The sequence below is a fragment of the Adiantum capillus-veneris genome, chromosome 4 (assembly GCF_014529385.1).
Source record: "Adiantum capillus-veneris isolate H3 chromosome 4, ASM1452938v2, whole genome shotgun sequence".
NCBI lineage: Eukaryota > Viridiplantae > Streptophyta > Polypodiopsida > Polypodiales > Pteridaceae > Adiantum > Adiantum capillus-veneris.
In genome coordinates this window covers 61,242,064-61,268,314 of record NC_140934.1, presented here as the reverse complement: position 1 = coordinate 61,268,314, position 26,251 = coordinate 61,242,064, and the positions used below count along the sequence as shown (strand labels likewise).

At 43.6% G+C, this 26,251-nt stretch overlaps 1 protein-coding gene across 6 annotated transcripts in view; it reads right to left on the bottom strand.

Annotated features, from left to right (window-relative positions):
• LOC147459275 (uncharacterized) overlaps positions 1-25,992 on the bottom strand; it is a 49,102-nt gene extending 23,110 nt beyond the window's left edge. Inside the window, exons 1-3 of one of the 6 annotated variants that reach the window (XM_086510576.1) lie at positions 21,731-25,992; positions 21,039-21,519; positions 19,337-19,691 (exon numbers count right to left, since the gene is read on the bottom strand). In XM_086510576.1, the coding sequence (XP_086366702.1) occupies positions 21,816-25,904 (4,089 nt within the window). In that variant the 5' untranslated portion in view covers positions 25,905-25,992 and the 3' untranslated portion in view covers positions 19,337-19,691; positions 21,039-21,519; positions 21,731-21,815. Of the gene's footprint in view, positions 1-19,336; positions 19,692-20,879; positions 21,533-21,730 lie in introns of those variants that run through there. The other 5 variants (XM_086510579.1, XM_086510578.1, XM_086510575.1 and 2 more) reach the window with 5 other exon arrangements.
• Between the last annotated feature and the right edge of the window lie 259 nt (positions 25,993-26,251).

Genomic DNA, 26,251 nt, shown 5'->3' with positions numbered 1-26,251 from the left:
ATCGAGAGAAGCAGGAATGGAAGGAGAAGCAAGAGGCCAACAGCGAGCACAAAGGAGTACCCACATTCATACCAAAGGCACCCTCATTGACAGGGCAATTGAGCTTAGGAAATCGAGACGACCACGACCGAGATGCAGAAGCACACTTCACCGGAGGAGACTACAACAAAGGATTAGAAGCATTCTAGCCAAACACCCAGAATGCTCCTAAGAATTTTATCTAATACTTTGTATTTAGTTTTTCGTATTTATTTTCACACTTTCACACTCGTCACACTTAGTACTTTAGTACTAAGGTACCCAAACATTGTAACAGATTCATCACTTTTTATCAGTTGGTCTCATAGGTCACTCTGGCCTTTTGAAGACGTTAATATAACATTTCATTTCATCTCTCTCTCTCTCTCTCTCTCTCTCTCTCTCTCTCTCTCTCTCTCTCTCTCTCTCTCTCTCTCTCTCTCTCTCTCTCTATATATATATATATATATATATATATATATATATATATATATATAGAGATAAGTTCAGTGATTATGAAGTTTCTGTTCAATCAGAGCTAAGAAAGATTCTTCTTCTACAGAGGATCGGATCCTTTTTTTGCAATACATGCAGATTTTTGTGAAAGAATCTTCGTGTCATGACCCCGGGCTTATTAGCCACTCCCATCCTTTGTACATTGCGCATTGGGCGCGCTCCCCTCTTCATCGCTCTGTCTTACAGGGCATAAGCCATAAAGAAATCCATATTATACATGGGTTCTCGCGGAGAATCTGACAAAGATAACACTTCTCGGTGTGGAGGCAGAGAAAAGTCGAAATCCAGCGTGGGAATTGAAGAAAAGAATGAAGATTTGAGCAAATTTTTCGGCGGAGAAGTTTGCCAGAGCGGAGTACAAACGTCAACTATAGGTTGGCACATGTATGGAAAGATTGATCAAGTACTCCAGAGACCCAAGATTTGCGAAACAACTGGAGAATTACTCGACTGATGAGATTTACTCAAGATGGCGTGAGGCCATTGATTCTCCTCTTAAGTCGGAAGAAAAGCTAAAAGGACCGACGATTGCAAAAAAGCGGAACCTGTACTCGCAAAAAGAGATGGACAAGAACTCTTGAAAAGAAGATGAACCAAGGACCACCAGAAGATAAGCCACAAAGTTACAGAGCATCAGCCGAGTACGGAAGAAAAGGAAAGACGAAAGCAAGACTGGTACCACATTTTGTGGGGACCGCCGACTTGATCAGATGAATGAAAATACCGAACTTTCCCACAGCATGGGACAAACTACAAGACCAAGAAGCCCTCATCTTCTTTGATGGAGGAGCTAAGGCCAACTTCATTTCACCTGAATTGGTGGCTCGACTTGGAATTACGCCCAATAGGCTAAGACCACAGGCGGTTCTAGCGGCACAAAGACGGGATGTTGTCGTTACACCGATCATTGACAAACTTCGTTTGCATTGTCAGGGGTATTTAGGGCACGAGGACTTTTATATCATGCCTTTGAAAGGCTGTGATGTCCTCCTAGGAATCCCTTGGTACCACAAGAACAACGCCGTGGTTGACTATTGAGCTAAGAAAGCAACGTTGACGAATGAGAAGGGCAAAGAGATGGTACTTGGATGGGAAAAAAAAACTACACTAAAAGGCGAGTCCGCGTGATGAAATCCAGTTTTTTTTACTCGATTTTTCTTCAAGGAACTGAATGACGATTGAAGGTCGAACATGTTTGACCTCAAATAGGAACAACAAAATTTTCTGCAAGGTTAGGCTAATTGTTTCTCTGAGGGCGTACCAGGCGAGTTGCCTCCTTCACGTCCTGAAGATCACATGATTGATTCCCGATAGTACACCACCGAACCGGCCACCTTACAGAGTTAGCCGAGGCCAAAAATAAAGAAACGATGAACCAGAATTTCCACATTACGAGGATCGATGGTATACTCGACAGACTTCAGGGTTCTATTTGGCGAATTGTTCTAAAGAGTGGTTATCATCAGATTTGAATTGCTCCTGAAGACGTCTACCAGACAACTTTCAAGACGACTTTTGGGATTTCCATAGAATTTTCCAGACATTGTGGAAGCATAAATTGGTTATAAATGCGAAAAAGAGTGAAATTTTCTTCCCTGAGATACACTTCTTGGGACACATCATTTCAGCAGAAGGGGTAAAGATGGACCGACCAAAAGTGAGACTATTCGTTATTGGCCTGATTTGAATAATGTTCATGAGGTTCAATGCTTACCTAGGCTTGTGCTCATATCATCGGTGGTTCATTTGAAAATTTGCAGCGATAGTTTCTCCTTTGCATATGCTGACTCAGAAAGGAGTTCCTTTTACTTGGGACCGACAGAGATTGCAGCCTTTGAGACTCTCAAAGAAAAGTTGCTTACTGATGCGTGTTGGCCTTACCAGACTTGCAAAAGCCATTCGAAGTTTACTTTGATGTTTATGGTCGCAGTTTGGGAGCAGTCTTGATGCACGAAGGCCATGTGATTGCTTTATGAGAGTAGGATGTTTTTACGTCCTAAAATGGTTGCATAGATTTATGAAAAAGAGCTATTAGCAATGATCCATGCTCTTACTCAGTGGCGACACTATTTACTCGGAGCTGATTTTACAATCTTTACAGATCCTCAGAGTTTACACTACTTCTTGTCACAAACGCAGCTTTTGGAAAAGCAAATGCAATGGACTAACATCCTGTCACAGTTTCACTTCCAGATTGTTCATGTTCAGGGACAAAAGATTTTAGTGGCAGATGCATTGTCTCGGAAGCCCTTGGTTCTGGCTATTTCCGCGATTCATCATCAAATCTTCGAGGATATGGTAGATCAGTACGCCACAGATCCTGATTTTGCAAACATCTTTCATTAGATCAGAGTGGGGAGATAGTTGCAAGCTATTCCTTACGGGATGGCTATTTGATGCGGAAAACGATGTTGTGTGTTACACAACCTTTGAGGGAAAACGTTTTGACAGAGAGACATTGCCCACCTTTTACAGGCCACCCTAACATAGATACCACCTTGAAGGGTGTGGAGCATTACTTCTATTGGCCGAGGCTTAAAAAGGATGTGGATGACTTTGTTCGCAATTGTTTAGTATGCCAAAAGGTCAAGTTTGACAGGCATAATGCACACGAACTCTTACAGCCTTTACCCTTTCCCGCCCGCCCCTGGGAAAGCATTGCTATGGATTTCATCTTTGATCTCCCCAAAGTCTCTAAGTGGGCATGATGGCATTTGGACAGTCATTGACAGATTGAATTTTCTGAATATATATGGCATGCCTTAGACCATTGCTTTGGACAGAGATCCCCGGTTTACTAATTTGTTTTGGAGGGCAATCTAGGAGAACATTGGCATGCAGTTGCAATTCTCGTCCTTGTTCAGCCTGAAGACAAATGGGCAATTTGTGATAGCCAATTCAATGGTTTTGAATTTGTTGAAGTCTTATTTTTCAGATCAGAAGACTTAATGAAAAAAGTATTTGCCCTTGGTGGAGTTTGCCTACAACAACACACGGGGAAGGCGCCATTTGAAGTATTCGAGGGTGCTAAGAAGGCTCCTTAATTTCTAAGCACCTAAGACAAGATTCTTCTGAAGTAGATTTTTTTTTTGGAAAAAATTCTAGAAGGCATGGAAGCATGAAGGCCATCTAGCCGTTCAAAGGAGGAGAGCTCGTCCTCTTTTGACAATGACCAGATCAACAAGAAAACCAAGGAGTTCAAGGAAGGGAGTCAAGCCGTCAGGTTTGAGACGTTTTCACACTACCAGGACACCCATTGAGCCCTTGGGTTTGTACAACAGTTTGACATCGCCTTCTTTGGAGGACGGTTCTCAAAACAATTCCAGGGTGCAAAAGGCGGCATCTTACTTGAAAGAAACTGTACAAGTATGGTGATCTACTCTGTTGTTACGCAAAGAAGCACATGCGACGTGGTTAATTTTATTTTTTCATGTCAACTTGGATATCAAATGAATATGCAAGAGATGTCATCACGGCTTGGCATCACTTGAAAATGACTGACACCGTACATTGAATGACTACTGCCAGAGGTTTTGGGATACTTATTTGCTAGTGTCTTCGTCTCGGAAGATTACTTTGAAAGACCAAATTGAGCGGTTTTGTTGTGGTTTGCTATAAAAAAAAAAGATTCGAGACTATTGTCTAAATCTATTCAGACTTATGCAACATGCTAAGAAACGATTTGGAACGCATGCCGACTCATGGACTTATCTTACGGACAAGATAGTATCCACCTCAGCAAGGCAAGAGTCCGCCAGATTGAAAAGAATGAATGAGCGGAGCGGAACGACAACTCATCACAGGATTCTGGAGAATCACATGGTGGCACATCCGAAGGTTCCGACGAACTTAGAGAACCAAATGCAAGCTCATCAAAGGATTCCAGAGAAAGGGAATTAGATGAAAGTGCGTCTTAGGGTTTCGATGATTGCGATTGATGTGCCACCGGACAGGGGAAGCTAGCGAAGCTACCCACAAGTCCCAGGGCACAAGGAAAGAAAGGAAAAAGAGAATCAGCTGGTAGATCAAAAAATTCCCCAGACCAAGGACAAGATTGTTTTGAAACAGATCATTATAATGTAGATCTGGATACTGCTTTTGCCAAGGTGCACGAGGCTCTTGAGAGGTCTCAAGCACCGCATAAGAAGGCAACCAATAAGATTCAACGCGACTTACAGCAGAAGGGAGATGATTGGGTGCTCTTACTATTTGAGAAGGCACGCCTAAAGAAACGAAAAGGAAAGGAGCGTCTTTTTCCACAGCTAAGAATGCGATACTATGGCCCTTTCCCAATTCAAGAGATAAATGACGTATCCTTCAAACTGAAGTTGCCAGAGACTTGGAAGATTCACAATGCTTTTCATGTGAGTCTCTTGAAAAATTTCAAGGATGAGGTGCAAGTCGACAGGGAGCCTGACGTCCAAGCTGAAGTGAAAGTCAGCAAAGAGATACTTGTTTCGAAACTTATATTGGCTCACCAGGAAAGGAAAGAGAAAGCGGCGGTTCTTAGTCAAGAACTATCCGGCATTCGATGCGAAGTGGATGGAGGAGGACCTAGCAGATACTCCTCAGATTTGGAACTTTACCTTGACGCTTTTGGTCTAGCTTTGGCTATTCCAAGCCCACACACACACGCGCGGAGTCCTGATGACGTGGGAGCTGTACGGACAGCCCACACTTCGCGTCGACCTGCTGACGTGGCAGCCTGTACGGATTTCCATGATTTACGCTTGACACCAGCTTTTGAGGCCATATGATTTTGAGTTTGACTGCTTTTTATGTAACTGCTTTTCAAAGCGAAGGGCCTTTAAATATGTGCAGAGGGCTCAGTCGAAGGTGCACAGCGTGAGTACCACATTGTACCGAGTTCAAGAAATATAAAGAAATACCGAAAGGGACACAAAGGTTTGGGGCCAGTGCTCTCTTGGGGTGGAACACCGCCACTACCCGTCTCGTGTGTCGTGCATCTCTTTTGGTTCAATTGTTATTTAAAGTGCTTAAAGTTGTTCAGTCTTTTCTTTTCCGTTGGCACGTGGTGCCCGTCTTGTGATAGTGATATCAGAGCTTGAGGTGTGTGCTTTTCTGAAAGCATACCGGTCCTACCAAAGAGTAGACAAAGCAAGATGGTGCTTCCAAAGTTCACTGGAAATTTTTTAAAGAATCTTCGTGCCCCGGACTTATTAGCCACTCCCACCCTTACTTCATCGCCCATCGAGTGCGCTCCCATATTCATCGCTCTGTCTTACGGGGCATAAGCCATAAAGATCACTTACACGAGAAGGATCAAAATATTTTTTAAGCCGTTGTTTTTCTCAGAGGTAGTGTCATGCAGTGGTGGATGTCTATAGCTACCAAGCCGCATACTCCAAGGACTTGGCAAGCTTTCAAGAAAACTTTTGCCCAAAGTTACATGATTTCAGACATCTTCCTTCGAACTGCAACTTCTGGCAGAGTGGGGTATCCTGAAATGCTTGCCACAGAACCCTAGCAGATTAAAACTTGAAATTTCTCGACATCTCTGAACAAGTGTCTCTTCTCGAGTTGATAATCTTGAAGGTCTAGTGTGATTCTATATCTTGGGGTTACCATCACTGCCACAAGAACACTGTCTGTCGAGACTTGTTTCGACTATTCAAGCGCTTATGGACCATGTTGTAGCCGGCTACGACCTTATGAAAAAAATCTAATTCTCATCTTGGTGCAAGTCATGATGGAAAGTCAGTTGTCTTTTCAAGCTCCACTGACGTCAAGATCGCTTTAGAAATTTGAGTTCTATTTGAGAACTTGTTTGGTGATCCTGTTTGGAATTTGTTTGAAATGGATGGAATCTGTTTTGAATATGTCTTGGTGCCGATTTGAATTGTTTGACTCTCGTTTAATATTGGTTTCAATGATTGTTGATTTTACTCCCGGGTGGAGTAGTGAGAAATAATGTTTGAAATTGCTTGCTCATACTCATGGCCCGCACCCTTGTGGTTATTTGCAAGGGGAGTATTGAATGTTTGAAAAATGTTGTTTTTACTCATGGTCTGGACATGGTTATATACGGCAGGAGTATTAAGAAGTTTGAACAGTGGTTACTCTCAACACCTCCAAACGACACAGGCTGTGGTCTGGGGAGCGTTTGGTTGTAAAAGGCCTCTATATCTCCCGGCCCATACCTTTTTAGGTTATGCAAGAGGAGTGATGAGGGAGTCGTTGAACAGCTCATGGCCTGGACCTGGATGGTTATTTACAAGGGGAGTGTTCATCGGCGGCTTTATGTTTCTATGTCTTGTAACATGCGTATGTGAGAATTTGTGTTGCATTGTGATGTTGGATGAGATACTTCTGGGAAACCAAGAACCCAGGATATCAAGAGTTCCGATCTGGAATGAGACTCCTTATTGGATGAGATACTTCTGGGAAACCAACAACCCAAGATATCAAGAGTTTCGATCTGGAATGAGACTCCTTATTGGATGAGATACTTTTGGGAAACCAACGACCCAAGATATCAAGAGCTCCAATCTGGAATAAGACTCCTTATTGGATGAGATACTTCTGGGAAACCAACGACCCAGGATATCAAGAACTCTGATTTGGAATGAGAAAACTTAATGTCCCTTAGATTGTCCCTCGGAGAAATTTTTGAGCTAACTTGAGTTGTTTTGCAGATATGCTGTAATCGCGGACGGTTACTTTCTTTCAAGAAGGGGGATGTCACAAATTGCTGACGTGTCAAAACGGAGCCAACCTACAGATCCCGGCTTAGAGGTCTAAACCCTAAGTGAAGAAGCAGAAGAAGTTTAATCAACTTGCAAGGTCTTGCCGAGCAGCCTATTTATCTCCCCAAGAAGTTGATTGCTCAAAATGACGCCAAATCAAAGGAATCTAACAACAACAAAGGCAATGAAAAGTACAAAGAAGGAGGAATTACAAAGGTTGCTTACATTGCTTGTTCCTCTCTTCTACCTCTCTTCCAATGAGACCTCCCTTGTGGTGATTGCATAGTCACAAGGGACACGTCCCGAGGAGTGGGGACGGCGGACGGGTCTCAAATGGATTTTTAGTGTAAAAAAGAGAGGGCAAGACAACAAGTGGGGACGGGAAGCCCAAAAATGGGCGTCCCCTGTGACTATGGGTGATTGCACCTAAGTGCTTGAGGCAATGGCCTAGAGTGAGTGGATTGGTGATAGTGGAGCATCCTCTTACATGCCTCACTTCTCACATCATGGAAAGTTAAACGGATTATCTCCATCAGTGCACATTGGTGATGATTCTGCCTTATATGTGGTTTGTGTTAGAAACATCTCCCTTGGAAATGTTGTATTGAATGATGTGTTGCATGTGCTTAAGTTCTCCGCTAACAATTAGGAGAAAGTTGGACTCACTTTTGGGCCCTGTAAGAAGTGTCACGTCGGCTTAAAGAGAGAAAATGAAAATGTTAACTTGTGCATTTTATGTGATACTTTTCTGCGCAACAAAAAGCCAAAATGACATTCTTTGGTAGGTAGCCGCCATCTTTATCATTCTTATCCTTCGTTCTCTTGTCAGGATTCCAACTAACCGTATGACTAATGATTTGAAATGCCAACTTACAAGCGTTTCCTCCAGAAACATAAGCCACACGAACTCTATCAACTCTAAACTTGAAAATATGGCTTTCCCTCCCAAAACCTGAGACATTTCTCCGTCTTCTTCTCTATCAACTCTAGGAATGGAGAACACATCTTTTCCTGATGAAAACACTAATTTGAACTTACAATCCTCGGCCCCTTCATCTTTAACACTTACCCAAAGAAAGAACACACATCATCTTCATGTTGATGTATTGCAAGAGTACGCACCGTTGCAGAAACGTAGGAGAGAGTCTTTCTTATCTCAACGGGAGAAAGAACTTAGAAGGACAAACAAGGAACATCATTTGGATTTGTGGACCGATGGGTCTATTTATCCAAAGGATCCTACGACAAATGCGCCACCTCCCTTTGCTAATATCACTAACCTCTTACATTTCACAGACGATGGCAAGGATAGGCTATTGGGATGGGCTATTGGGATGGCAAGGATGGGCTATTGGGATACACCGAACATTTGAAAATGAGAGGATTGAATGCGGAAAGGCAAAGAAACTTCCTGGCAATGGAGAACATGCAGCTTAAGAAACTTAATGAAGCATGCTCTCAAAAGATTTCATCAAACAAAGAGACAATCCAAGGCCTTGAGAAGAAGATCACAAGTTTGCGCGAGAAAGACACCGTACTTGGTAGTCGGAAAAGAAAACGAGATCTGTGCAACCTTGAGAACATGAAGGTTGGTAGTGGTGGCCTGAAAAAACGAATACGAGCTTTAAGGTAACTCGAAGTTTGTTTCTTCAATGTGCTTCATTAAGAAGTGGATACACTCACTTTCTGAAAAAATGAATACGAGCTTTAAGGTAACTCGAAGTTTGTTTCTTCAATGTGCTTCATTAAGAAGTGGATACACTTACTTTCCTATACATGATCATAACGTATTGTGCTTTTTTGGCAGGTCTTTATTGCATCCAAACTCGAACGGTGCAGGCTTCAATGCCGAAGTACATTACAGCCGTCTAGTTCCAAAAGAAGTAGTTGAAGAGATGATAACTCAGAAAAAATTTCGTAAGTTGAAAGGGAAGCTACTTACCTCCTTCATGAACGAGAATCAGCTGGAAACAATGGAAGTGCAAGCAATACTTGATGAGAGTGGCATCTCGCAGATGGGATACAAGGTACTCTTCAAAGCATTAGCTAAAAAATCTCAAAATAAACTACAGAGAGGATCATTGCTGCCAAAGCCATCACATGTAAAGGCTGCTCGCCGGCACGTAAACGATGAGGTGTTTGAGAAACTTGGGTCATCATTCCATATTGAAGCAACGTTCTTAGGCAAGGACGGAAAAGAGGTACAGTTTAACGAGCACAACAACCTCTTCGTTGATCTTGAAGCATTGCAAAGGTATGCAGTTCACTTCTTTGACATCAGTCGAGACGAGTGCGGTGGGGTTCTCAAGTTTGTTTTGAAGCTCGACGAGTGCGAGGTCCTGAAGAACAAGAAGTTGAAGAGAGTCACCATTACCCTCATGAACAGAGCTCTTGATCCATCAATAACGAAAGAGGATCCACGATACTTCAGCGTGCAATCAGAAAACAACATTCTATCTTTAGGATCATTTCAGGTATACTTCGTTCAATCTCTGATAACAAAAATATTGATTATTTGGTTGTTGATTTTGTGTTTTCATTTTTCACTGCAGGTTAATAAGGAAAATTTTGAAATCCTCGATTGGGTTTTTAGTCAAACCCAAATTCCTTCTATCATCAGTGAACAAAGAAATGGAGCCGTTCTTTCAGTGGAAGGATTTGGCGACTACACAGTGGAATGGCACATGGCAGGTGACTTAAAGACTCTTAAGTGTATGTACAACATAACACACGGAGCAGTTGTGGCAAATCCATGCTTATATTGCATGGCTGATGCACAATCACTTGAGAGTGTGCAATAGATTAGAGCTCCCAACAGACATCTTCAAGATAAAACTTTTAAACCAGTGCTTGATATTCCTCTGAGTAGAGTTCACGTATGTACACTTCATGCACTCTGTCAAATAATTGAAAAGGTGGTTCATTTGTACATATGTTTTGCATGGACATAAAAGCCAAAGAGTGAGTCGAAAAGAGTGATCAAAGCATTAGAGGGAGTGCTCTCAAACATTGGTTTGCATGGAGGCAATGTCAAAATCGAAGAGGATCCTAAGATGTCTCAAAGTCGGTACAAGATACCGAAGAAAGCATCGATAGGCGGAGTGAAGGCAAGAAGGTTTCTTGGGTTTAGCCTCAAAGATTCAGATAGAGAAGAAAGGAGAATCCTGTTCAACAAATGGAAACAGTTACATAAAGTGGTTAAAAACAATGCTGGTGGTGAGGCAATCCAAAATCACAAGACGAACATGTGGAAATCACTAGATAAAATTTTCCACTACCTTGAGCAACATTCTTGGAACCAAAGTAAGCTCACATCATTTCAAGCAGCCTTGCTGGATTGGAAAAAGGCTTACCTTACAGGGTGGGGTGGGCAACATATCACACATTACATGGTAGGTTGGCATTCTACGTATACAAAACAAAATTTTAAATTGTACTCAACTGACCATTTTGTTTTATTTCAATGCAGCACATACTGTTCAACCATACTCAATATTTTGCCAAGACATACGGCTCACTATCAATATGGTCCACACAAGGCATGGAAAAAACCCAGTTCATGGCAAGAACAGGTTATTTTAAGCACACTCGACATGGGGGAGGAAAAGAAAAGGCCAATAGCCTATTAGAGTTACACCAATGGACTTATAGACGACTAATTCATAGAGCAAGGCAGAAGGAACTTCTTAAGAGTTCAGAAATTACACGGTCTTTACAACACATCCGCAAAGAGAAGAAACAGATGGCTTGGGAGCTTCAAATACGACGGAGCGCCATGCGAGGTGGCGCCGGTCACGAGTCAGGAGCGGGAGAAGATGGACCTGAGCCCGTCGTTTTTATCCTCTTCGATACACCTCCTTCCTCCTCACTTTGTACCTCTTCGATGTGCAAGCTCTGTAGACGATCTCGTTCCTCTGTTGATGGCAGCATCCCCACGGGCATCATGCGTCTTCTTTCCCTCAGAAAGAGCCGCTTATTGTATGGATCTAAGCTTTCCGAGTCTTCAACCCCTGCACCCAGAGCCTGAGCTGTGTAGGACATGAAATAGGGGGCTCTGAGTGCCTGGCACCCATACCCAATGCCAAATACACGTAGAGCAAACTGTTTTTCAATCAGAATTACTCTTTCTGCGTTTAGTGGGAGGGGATGCCCACCACACAATCTTGTAATAGCTTTCATTGCAAACAATGGGAACTTTGCATTGTCATCGGAATATTCCTTGTGGTATATTATGATCTACATAATAATTGCAATGAATTTATGGGCCGTAAGTGAGATGAGTACAATTGTCAAGTACTTGAATTGTTTCTACAAACCTTTTTGTGGTTGAAACGCCCGATGTAGTGAGACAACGCCGTACCCTGCCTTGGACTCCAGTGACAAGCCCTTGACGTGAGCCTCCCGCTCTTCTAAGGAAACTATCGTCATACACTAGCACCTGGCAGCAAAAAAAAATATTCATGATATTTTATTACTCGGTCATCTCTAATACCATCTGAATGCACGACAAAAGTTACCATCTGATTCTCGTCCATTTCTAGCATCGACCTCCCCCACAAGTGAATAGACTGACTATTCATTACATGATCTTCGGGTGCCACGTGTCTACCCATGTTTTCCAAGCCGAGTTGTTTTGTTGCCAAATTCAAACTGCTCATCTGTTGGCAAATTGACCTCTCCGGACTTCGCCTCATTGAACGTATCTTTAATCAGTTGCGACCTTGAAGTGAACTGTGAGTCGCGGACAGCTGTGTCAGCAATAAGATATTGGTCCACTCCATCATCGTCCACAAACCCATGTCTGCCTCACAAAAATTTGCAATTGCCGCTAGGCAGTAGTCCTCCCGTATATTGAGCTCATGCATGATATCTGTGAGCAGAACATAGTGGGTGTCGCCCGCCATAGCAAAGCTGGGAGCACAATTCAAAGGAAAAGTCGCTTCCATACTTGGGCTTTCTTGCCTGCACCCTATTGCTGCATCCGCAAGAGAAACAAGATTTAAGCCCGCATCAAATGTTTCCTTTAGTACCTCTTCCCGCTCTTCTTCTGGGTTGAATTGCACCTCCACATCCTCTACCTCTTCCTCCAGTGCCAATGGACAACTACCGAAAGTTATTGACTGCGAAGTCTCTGACTCGCCATCCGTCTGCAAGTATAAGTAACAGACAAACCCATGGTAGAATTCCAATAAGCGACATTTTTTTAAGTGCTTCATACACCTGTCTTGTACAAGCAGTGCATTGGAGGGACACTTTTCAAGACAGCGATTCAGTCTCCTTGAAGCACTCTTGTCAGGGTCAAGGTCGGCAGGGTGCACATATCTCATGCCATCAACTGTCATGGAATTGTCACAAGTGACTGCCTCATACTGTTGCAAATGGTTTTGTAGGTACTCAAAGGAGCAATCTATAATCCTCTGTATAGAAAAATCTGCATTGAACATTCCTGATAGTTCTGGTGCACGGTGATGAGCACGGGCGTTATATAAGAATGTGAATAGTTTTTCTTCACATGTATCCTCGCTCACGTCTATCTCCAGGACTATGATCCCCATGACTGAAAGAAAAAGCAAGCCAAAACTATTTGGTGTCATAACAAAGCGAATGTTGGGCCTCGAGTATCCCTCAATGTCCTATTTTGCTTGGTTCGGCCCCGTGCGCTCATGTCATAAGAGGTGACGTTAGTTGAGTCAGAACCAAGCGAGTAAGGTCCCCAAGAATTTCCGAAGGACCCTCTTCGCTTGGTTCTGTCCCGTGTGCTAATGTCATAAGAGTCACCGAATGGCCCAAGAATCACCGAATGGCCCTATCGACGGGTTATGTCCCGTGCGCTAATGTCATAAGTGGTGACGTTAGTTGAGTCATTACCAAGCAAGTAGGGCCCCCAAGAATCTCCGAAGGGCTCTATTCGCTTGGTTCTGTCTTGTGGCATTCGGAACACGTGGATAAGAACAGAGCATATTATGTTATCAGTGATAGATTTATAGGCCTACTCACTCACTATGCCCAAACTCGGGCACGGTCACATAAGGAGTAATTATTCCAACCATGAATGCGATACGGTCACATAATGAGTAATTATTCCAACCATGCATGCGTTTTTACCCTAACGCAGTGGCTTCGGTGCGCACACAGTTAACAACACACAAGAAGGGGAGAGGCAGGGAGAAAGAACCTGTCTCTGCAATATCCAATGGCGCCGAGTTGGATGGTGATGTCGCAGGCCACCGACAGCAAGAACCAATAGGGGGGCGATGGCAATGGCGACGCGGCAGCAAAGGACTCGACCCAGTGGAGGTCACTCAACGCAGGATCACGAGAGCTGGCCAAGGAGAAGAGCGCAGAAAATGCAAAGGCGATGGTGAATGCAAAGGCGATGGCAAATGCAAGGGCGATCGGCGTTTGACTCTAAATGCAGGATCACGAGAGCTGGCCAAGGGGAGGGGCGCAGAAAAGGCAAAGGCACGAGAGCTGGCCAAGCAAAAGGTGCGAGATGGAGATGGAGATGGCGACTGCAAGGGCGATTGGCATCTGTCTGACCCTTAACAATCACTCAAAAAGGCACGTGGACTACGCTCTCAAGGACAACCAGTATTAAATGGTCTCAGATTCCCATGCAGTACGATTTACCAACCGCAATCTCGCGCATAAGTGAAGTTGTCACCCTCCCCGAGGTAAGCGTTCTAAGTTGAGGCATTACCCCCGCCAAACATCTCAAGTTTCAACTATTCTGCCTCTTTTCGCGTCCTCTACTGCGCATCATTCTAATTAACTCTACCCCCATCGACGCTACGCGGTAAGCAAACTCCATCACCTCTTACTCTCGCGCATCCTCCTTCTCTTACTCTTGTTCTGCAGTGCTTCAGCAACGCGGAACTCTACACACAGTGAAGAGGTATGCTACTTACTACCCTTCTGTGCACTTGTATTTTGTGTAGTTGGTCAGTACCAAGCGAATAAGGTAAGGTCACTTAGTCCGAAGGGCGCTATTCGCTTGGTACTGACCAAAAGAAAAGTTAAGTTATGTCTGCTAGTACAAAGGTCAATACTAAGCAAATAAGGGGAAGGTAACCCCTGCTTGTTGCAGATTTAGGGTTTTCTTTTGCCAAATACGCCTTTTGATTTCGGTCCGTGCGCTTGAATTTTGTGTAGTTGGTCAGTACCAAGCGAATAAGGTAAGGTCACTTAGTCCGAAGGGCCCTATTCGCTTGGTACTGACCAAAAAGAAAAGTTAAGTGATGTCTGCTAGTACAAAGGTCAATACTAAGCAAATAAGAGGAAGGTAACCCCTACTTGTTGCAGATTTAGGGCTTTCTTTTGCCAAATACGCGTTTTGATTTCGGTCCAGTGCGCTTGTATTTTGTGTAGTTGGTCAGTACCAAGCGAATAAGGTAAGGTCACTTAGTCCGAAGGGCCCTATTCGTTTGGTACTGACCAAAAGAAAAGTTAAGTGATGTCTACTAGTACAGAGGTCAATACTAAGCAAATAAGGGGAAGGTAACCCCTGCTTGTTGCGGATTTAGGGTTTTCTTTTGCCAAGTACGTCTTTTGATTTTATAAGAAAGAAACAAAATTACAACTCAACACCGGGTTTGAGTTAGAAAACACTTCAGACTTTACAAAGAGTGACCTATTAATTTCCGGGAGGTTTAGGGTTTAGGGGTTTATAGTTTAGGGTTCACAGCCAGGCTATCTCTTCGCAAAGCATGTTTGCAAAGTTAATGGCTTCCTCATATTTACTGGCTAGCTCAAGCACTTCATCCTTCATTTCCTGAAGCCAATTAATGATTGCCTCCATAGAGCCATTCTCAGCGAGCAATCGCTGCATGTCTTCAGGCCTTCTTGCTTCCAGAGAGTTTTTAAGGATTGAGACCCTCTGCCTGACGATCAGCATTTGCTGCAGCTTCAGGCTAGCATCCTGCAAAAAGCATTTAGCAAGTAAGCTCTTCAAACTAGGAGCTTGGAAATTGGGAGCAGAAAGCAAAGAATTACCAGCGGCTTACCTCGAGAATTGACTCCCGTGTTGACAGCTGCCACTCCCGAGCTGTGTCGGTCGAGAACATTAAAGGTAACATCGGGGGAGGACCAAGGGGGGACCTCATGAGGAGGGCCCGGATGCGGTGTTGCTGGCGCTGCGGGAGTATACCTTGGAAAGGCATCGCCACTATCCTAAGCATCTTTTAGTTGTTCTGCAAAACCCTGAGGGAGGTTCTGAAACAACTGCTTACTTTCAGACATGCCTAAAAAGCAGAGCCTGGGCTCTGGCTTATGAGTGAGTGGTCTGTGAGGGGTGGTACTGCCATGAGGTTTCATGAGAGGTGGACGTGGGAGAGAGAATCAATGGTACCATCCCCCCGATATTAGGGGAGGTGATCGGAGGGAACGACATGACAGTTAGAACCGCATTGGAGGGAACGACATGACAGTTAGAACCACAGTTAGAATCAATGGTACCATCCCCCCGATTTTGTTGCAGGGGTTGCAAACCTGTTCGCTTGGTAGTGATCTCAGAAAATGTAAGTGATATCTGCTATTACTATTTTTGAAGTCACTACCGAGCGAATAAGGCAAGGCAAACTCTTTCCTATGCACCTATTCGCTCGGTAGTGACCTCAGAAAATATAAGTCATGTCTACCATTACTATTTTCTGAGGTCACTACCGAGCGAATAAGGCAAGGCAACTCTTTCCTATCCATCTTTTCGCTTGGTACTAACTTTTCTTAAATCTGAAGTCCCTTGTGCTGACAAATGAATTGCCTTTTGGTGTTATTGTATTTGTAGAGATGCTTCGTGTAAAGGCCTGCGCTAGGAGGGCAACAGGTGAATCTTTGAATGCTCAAGCAAGAAGACGCCGATATGAGGCGCACAGAGGTGTACTGCAAGAGCTGCGCAGGATAGAACGACACATTCAACCTGCTATTCCACGTCTCCCTTTCCAAGCGAGTAGTGCGAGAGATTTGCGAGCAGTGGAGAGTCGGCATGCGATGGGCCAGCAGTGCACTCCTTTGCCTTCAAGAAATTGCTCAAGACTACCTCGTGGAATTCTTCAGCGATGGATATATCCTGGCTGCCCATGCACACCGCGTCACTAACATGCCGCGGGATTTTGATACTCTTCGTAGGCTTCGTTTCCGCTACGATGGGCTGCTTCAGCCAATGCCTATCCGGGATAGTAGAACCATGGATATTCTCAACATCCCCCCTCTCCATCCTCGTGCACGATAGACAGAGCCGTCTAGGGCTGAAACAAACAGCAGAAGGACCCGATCACGGGTCGAGAGAAACGACACAGATGGGCAGGCTGAGATAGCCGCAGAGGACCAAGAGCAAGCCAGAGTGGACCCCGAGGCAATCATGGAAGAAACAGAGACAGTTATCGAGGAGCCAGCTAGACACCAAAATGAGCAAGTCATAGAGGATCCGCAGCCCATAGTGGATGATGAGGGACAAGAGCAGGTCAGGGTGGAGCCTGAGGCATCTATGGAGCAACCAATATTGAAGGAAAATGATCCGGAGCCTGAGGAGCCTGAGACTGTTAGGAAGGCTGTTAGGGAGGAGCCTCAGGCAGCCAGCTCAAGAAAGGGAAGGGCAAGGCTCTGCATCAGAAGGGCCATCCAACGCATCGGATGAGTCAATTATTTTAGAGCAAATCAACGAGGAGAATCTTACGGAATTGGAATCCGCCGCTGACTCGCTCGATATTGACCCATGTCTTTGCAGTAGTCGTCAAGTTCTTCTTCATTTCAGCCAAGACAATGGTCAATACCAAGCGAATCAGTGGCGTATGGAATTCGATAGCTGCCCCACTCGCTCGGTATTGACTCACTTGGTGTTCAAATCTAATCTTTGCCATTTGTTCATGTTAGCCACGCTGTCTCGCTTCTACCTCCTGAGGTTCAAGAGAAAGTATACGTAATAGATCTGCTAATATCGCCTTATCTGCAGAACAACTCAGTTTCCTTTTTGAGTCTGATGAACTGGTTTAGCAGAGTCAACTTTGATCTAGCACGCTTTCTGGTCACTGCGTACAATCAATCGTGAGTATTTTCTTGCCTTGTAAAAAACATCTTGCATTGCGAATCTCTCCTCATCTTTGATGGTGTCTTTGTAGTGATCATTGGAGTCTGATGTTATTTGACATGGAAGCTAAGATTGTTTACTACGCAAACTCCGGGCAAAGCAGGGCGTTTCACGGTCGTGTAAAAACGTAAGGTCCATTTGGGTACATTTGGAAAGCAGCGTAGTGTCTCTTTGCAATGTGTTGCTGACTCAAGTGGTTATGTATGTAGTGCCGCGAAAAAACTTGTATGTTGTGTAGAGCATCTTTTGTTAGAATATGATCTAGGAAATGTAGTCAAGCATGAACAGGTAACCGTGCCCACGCAGACTGATGACTATAGCTGTGGCTGGCGAACCTGTTTGAATGCCGTATTGCTCATCAATCAAATTATGAATATACCGAACGTAAGTAATCTGCTATTTTATTGTTTGCTGCAACGTATGTATGAAGCAACAGATGTCTGTATCACGCTTCTACAGGAACTTCGATTACATAACTACACCAACAACGATGTGCGACATTTTTTCTGTAATGGCAATCCAGCATATTATAATCTCGGTAAACAGACGCACAAGAGAGGAAGCGGCGAGAGTTGACGAGTTCGAAGAGACTCGCATTAACGAAATGACGCAACGCCACAATCAGACTCAAGAAGAAGTTCGAAATATGCAAGAAGCAATACACCAATATTATGCAGACGCCGCAGAAGTAGAGGAATGGGCTGCACGTCGACGGCAAGAGCAAGAACAGCGGGAAGCTTCACAGGTGCAAGAAGCATGGGAAGCCATGGAAGAGGCCCATGATTTCGAGCGACGTGAAAGGATGCCCGAGACCAGCGTCCCCAGAGGCAGAGGTAGCAGCAACCGGAGCAGAGGACAGGGGAGCAACCGGAGCAGAGGGCAAGGGACGAGTGGCACAAACCGGGGGAGAGGACAGTAGCTGGGAAAGGGAGCAAATTACTCTTGACAGAAACAACACAATATGTAAAGTTTTGAAACATTGAAAATGTACATTTTTGAAACATTGTTTGATCGCCAAAAAATATCTCTACATTAGTCATTTTGAAGAGTACATCATGGTTTGCATGGCATCAAAGCTCTTTGCGTGTACAAGGTATGTGACCTAGCTTCCGGTGGAAGCAATTAAGTGAAGTGTATTTGTTAGTGACTCCTTGCACAATGTTGTTTTCTCCTTGCGCCTTGGAATCTGAAAAGAAGAAAAAGTTAGATTCAGTCATAGTGTATTAAAGACAATCAAAATTTATCGATTTAGTAAGCACCTTTCTATTGTTGAAACTGAATGCATACAATTCCGGCAAAAGTGGAAGTTCTTCACATGTAAGATCTATCCTGAGCTGTGCCAGAGTTGTGCTTGACATTGTCTCCATCACAGTAAGTAGGCTGTCTCGAAAGTAGAGCTCCATTGATAAAGGTTTGTTCTCGAGGTTGTTCTCTGTATTTTGGTCGAGTGAAATAAGCTACCCACTAAGAAGATGATATCTAATATAGTAAAACGATACTAAGAAATTTTGAGAGCTTATAATGAACTTGCAAATTATGGACTTCCTTTGCAAAATACAGATTTTGTTCTGTGATTGTTTCCTATCCCAGTTATCATCTAAAAATTCCAAACAGCTCTCAGACTTGCAAATAAACATTGTTGCGGTAGTTCTTATTTGCTCATCGAAGAAAATATCTACAAACACTTCAAGAGGCATAAATAGTGCGAGCCGAACTATTTTTGTGGCAATTGAATACTTGAGGGACTTTTGTATATCCTGAAACAACTTATTCCTGAAGCTTTCATTAGTTTGCGAAGTAGGCAGGGACCAATCCTTGCTGTCAAAGGATGGAAGTGACAAAGGAGCTACACGACCCCAACAAATGGAAGTTCTCGGTTCCACATATGACATATCATAAAAGAAAATTCCATTATCTGCAAGTTCCTTGTGTTGTCTTCCTTGGTACATTTGCTCACCAATAAATGCATGGAAAGCATCAAAAATCCCAACTATACTCTCAACTGGTTGCCAATCTGTCCTATTCGATGGATAAATATCTGAAACATACCAAAGATGATATCCACCACTTAATATTCGAATATAATCATGCACTAAGCGAGATGTTGAAATAACTTACAGTTGGGTCGATGCCTTGGAAAACTTGGAGGAGATGTTTGCAACCTTAAGTCTGCATGCTGGAAAGCATGTTGTATGAGGACCTCTTTCACCTACTTGCTTTGTGCACACACTTTAAACTTTTTAACTTGACCCTTGAAAGCCTCCACGAAATCATTGCGTTGCCTCCTCTTCCTCCTCCTAGTTTGCAGTAGAACCCAACTTCCGATAGTTATACGAGATGGAATCCATGCTTGATCGTCTGTAGTATAACTGTTAAAAATGCTAACGGAGTCAATGGTAGTGCTAGGCCTTCGAGAAGTAGACATGGTTTGCAGTAGAATGAATACACAGAAAGGTTAGCGCAAATATAAAAAAGGGAAGAAGTTTTGAGAGGGAAGTAGAGCTACTCAAAGTCATATTTGGGTGGGAACAAAGTACTAGATAGAGTCTTCAATGAAAGTTCTGAAATTCCTCGGTACATAGTTAGTACGACTTACGGCATTTATGCCTTGAAAGCGTGAAATTGTGCAATTTGATGAACCAAAATAAAATTTCCTCCCTTTTTTTTAAAAGAGCTTGACTCCAAAATGTCGATTTTCAACGTAACGTTAGCCTCTTCCTCATTGGTCGAGCGCCACTCTCTCTCTAGAACTGAAAGGCCCAAAAGTGAGTCCAGCTTTCTCCTAATGTCTTCTCCATCTATAAAGCAACGTCTAAAGGTCTATTCATAAGCTCTATCGTTTTGGTCATGTCCCCATTGCTACTACGTTCCCTGAACTTGGTGCTTTGTTGGTTTTGATAGATGTAATCACAAGGTGTAATCATGCGTGATTACTCTCCTTTGACAATAGGGAGGGGAGGTATATTAATGATGTGGCACAGACCTACCGTACGGACTCACCTGAGTAGAGACCAAGAGGAGAGAGACCCTTAATGCTGATGTGGCTACGACCACCCTCAAAATGCGGTGCACGTTGTGAGGGGTTTTACGTGCTGACATTGCATCTGGATGTGGCAGATTTTAACACAAGGGCTAGTGTCAATTGCAAATGCTTTATATAGGTCAAGGCTAGTGGCAGCAATTGCCTTGACATACCTATGAGTGCCCTTGTTTGACAAACACTACAATAAGTGGATTCCAAGAGACTACGTCCCTTATGGGAAGCTCGTCAAGAACTTGTTGTGCATTCAAAATCACCACACTTAGCATAATTTCCAATCAAATACGAGAAGCTCGTCAAGAACTTGTTGTGCATTCAAACCAACCATACTTGGCATAATCTCCAATCAAATATTGCTAAGAATGATGTTGTATTTCAATAGCCAAAGCATTCGGATGAAAATAAGTTATGAAATTATACTATGAGGGTGCACTTTTAAGAAATTCTAGATATCACATGCACTCAAAGCTTAATCAAAAATCCCCTCTACACAAATTTGGACTTGGAATAAAATGACCCCTCTTTATTCTCTCAAATTAAGGCTTTATCTTCATTAAACATCGGCATAACTTAAATTTAGAAATTATAATTATCGATTTTCTTAGCCTAGGAATTCACGAGCAAGATAATACAGAGACAGATAGAGAGAGAGAGAGAGAGAGATAGGAGGAATTACATGGATGCCAAAGATTGAAGGATTGCATGTTCACGTTTAGTAGCAACTCCTCTGTTGATGTGGTGGTACCAGAAAATGCAGCAAGGCTGGCTGTACCATTCTCCTTCATCTGCCCAGGGTCTTGCTGGCTCCATAGGACATTTGAGTGCTTTATATGGCAAAATAGTTTGAGCCTTGAAGCCTTATACTTCCCCCTTTAACCTCATTCCGGACAATTTCTTTCATAGTTTTTCTGCTCTCTTTCCAACTTTTTGAAGTCCCACAAACCATGGAAAAAAGAAGAGCCATCTCCAGTCCCTAATTCTTGCTAAGCCTCAACAATGAAGGGGAGATCAATCTTCGTTACCACCAGATGCAGCAGTGCTTGCCAAGATTTCAAGTATTTCATCCCAAGTTGGAACTAATCAGCTAAATATAAATTATTTCTCAAGGTATGAATCAGCGTTTACTCCAGTTTTCCTGTTGCAGCCGTCCATAAAACCTGCAACAAAATCCTGATTTACCGTGGACGTAAAACCACTCAGTTTACAGATCTAAGACAACAAATAAATCGCTTGAATATTAAGAAAAAAAAATTTGCCATTTTAACGGACGAGATGCATGACCTAGACAATTTACTATGCCAGACACAACAATATGGAGGACCAGAACCCCCATATTCTGATACAAACAGAATGTTTACTGCTGCATACCTGCGGAGATTTCAGCAATGGCATGGACACCTTTCAAAGACGATTTTTGTGATGATTCCATTGATCCCTTTGTAGCTGCAAAAATTTAGAAGACCGCTGCTGATGTGCCACAGTCTGTTTTTGTAAGCAGGACATATGTTAAAATACTCCCTGTTAACACTGAGTAAACCTTACTAAGCACATACCAAACAAAACAAACAACCTTGCAAGGCTTTGGGCCTGACTTGGTCTCATCTTCCTCCTTCCTCTGCTTCCGAAGCATCTGACGCCTAGACTTTACCTCAATGAAGTCATCAACAGTGTAAGGGGCATCTATTCCTTGCTGCGTAAACACACAAACTACTCCGTTTGGCATTGCTGAATCCTCTGAAGTGACAAACTGTGGCTGTTTGGACAAGTGCAGCATGCTAGCCTTAGCATCAATATTGTACATAGAAATTTCTGACTTTCTCTGGCAGGCCCTAAGTTCCTCCGAACAATGATCTTGAAGAATGGTGATAGCATCTGAGGGTAGATTACCTACCAGCTCTTGATTTGCCTGGCATGCCTTCTCACCCTCAGGAAGTTCCTTCTTTTTGTACACAAACTTACCAGCACTACGATGTATGGAGTTGTTATGAGCTTCTAGTCCTGGGAGAACCCTCTCAGGCATGAAGTGTGAAACTTTCACATACTTCATTTTCATTGTACATGCTCTCCAATACTTCCTGTCACTTACTCCAGCACAAGTTCCTGCGTTGCCTCTCTTTTTCCTGTCCGGAAATGCAGAAAACAATCGAAGCTGAGCATTGTCTATTTGATGAGTCATCAAAAGGGCTTGATTTTGTTCCTTGAAACCAAAGTCGGGGGCCAAACCATATTTATCGACACGTCCAGCCACTAATGCATTTTGACAAGGCTGTTGACAGTTGACAACAGAATTTTCTGCAAAATCAACGGGCAGATCCAACCCTTTCAAGCTGTTGCTCTCCGTGTTGGACAAAGGAGAAAGTTCAGCATTCACCTGATGCTCAGGCGAATTTTTATTAGCATGAGACAGACATAATGGAAACTTCCCTGTAGACAATTGCTTCTGTAACACCAAAGAAGATAGATCCCCAAACTGTATCACAGCAGTCTCCATAGAATCAGCTGGCCTTATGACTTGCTCAATGTCACTTGACAAAGAAGGAGACCAGAACACTTTGTTGCAGTTTTTTGTGAGGTCAGTGGCTTGCTGAACACATGTGCAAGCTTCAGCCTCCACCTTTTGATGTTCAGGGGTCTGCCCTACCACAGCTAAGTTAGACCCAGCCATCAGCAAAGGCTGGTCTGTTGAAGGTAAACACAGTTGCCCAAATTGCAATGAAGAAGCTTGTATACAATGCAAAGGAGAAAACCGTGGCATCCACAAGTCGTCATCACCAATTGGCATTTGTATTGAGCCAATTTGGATTGCATGGAGCATAAAGGGTGCAGTTGAACACATATCCATTGAGCTTGCCACATGCTGCTTCTGTTGGTCTTCTGTTGAAGCAAGAAAGGATGCAGATTCAGTTGGTGGTAGTGACATTGCAGAGAAAGGCTGTTGCAAACTACCCAGTTGGGAGCTATTGGGATGCAATGGAAAGAACGAGCATTCGGGAAGCGACTTATGCTCTGCTAGCCCCACTTTAGTCTCATACAAAGAGGACTTCAAACTATTCTCTGTTTTATCATGTTTTTTTTCATTTGTGTTTGGCATTACTTGTCCAAATAGTTCCTGAGATTCCAAGCATGCGACCAAATCCTCAATTCCAATTCCACCACATTCAGTACCTTGAACTTTTGATTTCAAATGATCATAAACACAAGATTTTGATAAACCATCTAGTTTGCACTCTCCTGCTTGGTTGCTCAGCTTTCCGCCATTCTTTATGACAGTAGAGATCATGGAATTTAAGTCTGTTTTGCAGGTCATGTTTTGCTGGGTTTCTCCTTCAGATTCAACAAATAAACCTCCTCTCATCCACCTATCGCACTCTTCAAGGTGAGAATCTACATGGTAACTCTCAGATGCACCCATCCACAGCTCCTGACCTTGTTCTGCACCACTGGATACATCCTTGGTGGTGGTGGTGGTGGTGGTGGTGGTGCAAGCTCCATGTTTAATGTTTTCTAAAGTCCCCTTCTCAGGTTTGGTCGTTTCAAAATTTTCACCTTCAACCAATATATCCTCGTCATGAGCTTGCAGGATATCATCAGATTTTAAGGCCTCTGTTGCTTGAATTACTTGCAATACTTTGGGTGCCATTTCAGCAACATCCAAATCATGAAGAGAACCTGCAGTCAGTAAGGATGCTACCTCTTGCCCGGTCGTTCTGCAGCTAAGCATTCCACTACATTCCAAGGGACCCTTTTGCAAAGATGACAAAGAAGTGAGCTTCACACTAGACCCATCTTGGAATTTTAGATGCTCGTGTTCAGACATGTCATTACTGGTGACAGAGAATTCTGACTGGATCTTCGCATTCTTATCTGAGGAGTGTGATGCAGCATTTGCCAGACTCCTTTCAGCTTCACGTTTGGCAATGCGCTCCTCTAATTCCAACAATTTTTTAGTGGCTCGTTCCTTCCTCCTTTCGTCCTCTAGCAATATTAGCCTTCTCTCCTCCTCTCTGGCACTTTGAGGTCTTACTTCCTTGGAAGCCCCTTCCTTTGCCTCCACCTCTCTGCAATTGTCCATGTCTATTTCAACTTGTAACTGCAAATCTTTTTCAGTCACATTATCTGTGTCCACTTCAAACTGCAATTCCAATTCCCTTTCAATTATTGGTTCTTCATCTGGCATTGTTGCTAACTTGGCCATGCTTTCTTGTCCCTCAACCACCAGAAGCCGCTCCTGCTCTAACATCTCCTGCACTTTCTCAAGTTCAGCTTCAAACGATTCCCTCTCTAAGTCCCTAAAGTTGTCTCCTTCCGCTTCTTCGTTCTTCCTCCTCCTCCCAACGTTTTGCTTTAACTTGAATATAGACTCCAGATTGAAAAACGGCTTTGCATTGCACTCTAGATAACAGTCACTCTGCAACCCTCGTAAACACCCGTCCTCTGCCGTCGAGCAGATACTATCCGTGTTACTCCCATAGAGCCTTTTCAGTTTGTTTGACAGCCAGTTATCATCTTGAGTAGCATTACTTTCTGGAACACTTTTTTGGTAACTTAAGTTTGTGAGGTTGCAGTCACTGCTATGGGCTGAAATAACCCTAGCTTGCCTTGTGTTGCATGGCAAGATATGGCAATCAGCTGCTGAAATGGATCCCTTGCTGTTTGTGGCAAGGTCCCACCTGCTTGCCTGATCCTTCAAACCCAAAGCCCCCCTCCAAACTCCATGATAACTTGTCATCTCCTCTGGTTGACTTGTTGAGGCACTTAGAGTTTCTCTTTCATCATCAGTCCAATTTTCACCGCATGTAGTAATGGAGTTGCCCGAACTATCCCGATTCTTGACCCATCCGTCATCATCCAGATCTGTTAAAGGCTCTTTCATTGTTAACATTGTTATCTGTAGAGGCTGAGAAGGCTTACTTTGAAGACCAGAATGATTTTGTGTGGACAAGGAGTTTCCCGAATGCATACTCATCAGACATGATTGCAGCATCTTTCCTTCTTGCTCAAACCCAAAATGCTCTCCCTGTTGGATTTGAGGCTGTGAACAAGGAAGCATACACAAGGAAGGAAAATCCTCCTCCCTAAGCAATGGAACTTGTTTAGAAGTTGGATCACTCTTGGCTGTCAAACGCGAGCTACACATGGATTCATTGCATCCCTTTGTGTGTGGCATTAAGGGCAGTCTACTACTCACATTCGAATGAGCAGCCAAAGCTTCATTTCCCACATTCCGTGCTAAATCAGATTTGAATACAACGGGTGCCTGTTGTCTGTTCCAAACAGATTTTGCATTCTCTTTATGGAAATGTAGCAGACCAGGTGAAGCAAACATGGGTGCTTGCACTGCCAAAAGAGACGATTTGGAAGGGCGTGTGAGTAAAACCATACCTCCATGTGGGCGGGCCCTGTGTAAAGTAGACCCAAATGATGATGTTGAGGATGATGAGGTTGAGAAGGATGGTGAGGATGGCGATGGTGAGATCCCCTCCCCATATGAGTTGTTGAGATTGACAGGTACAAACTTGGGTTGCATGGCTGCTCGCCCCATTGTTCAACGGTTGCAGAGAGATCGAATAATAGGTCCGAGGTATCCTTGTTTGAATAGCAGCGAGAACACTGCCGCATTACGCAGTGAGTTTTTGTTATATTGAAAACTACCTGTATCGAAGAGGGGGGGGGGGGGGGGGGGGGGGGGGGGGGGGGGGGGGAGATAGCCCTAATGCAGGGCGCTCTTTCGCTTCTGCCTGCAAATGAAAGAGGGCGACGGGCTCACCCAGGAGGCTGGATGCCTACCTCGTAACCAAATTGTATTGCGAACGTAGACGAGGGAAAGGTTTCAAATGAGGAAAAAAGTACAGCGCAGGAAAAACCGCCACGTTTCACACTAGTTTAAAA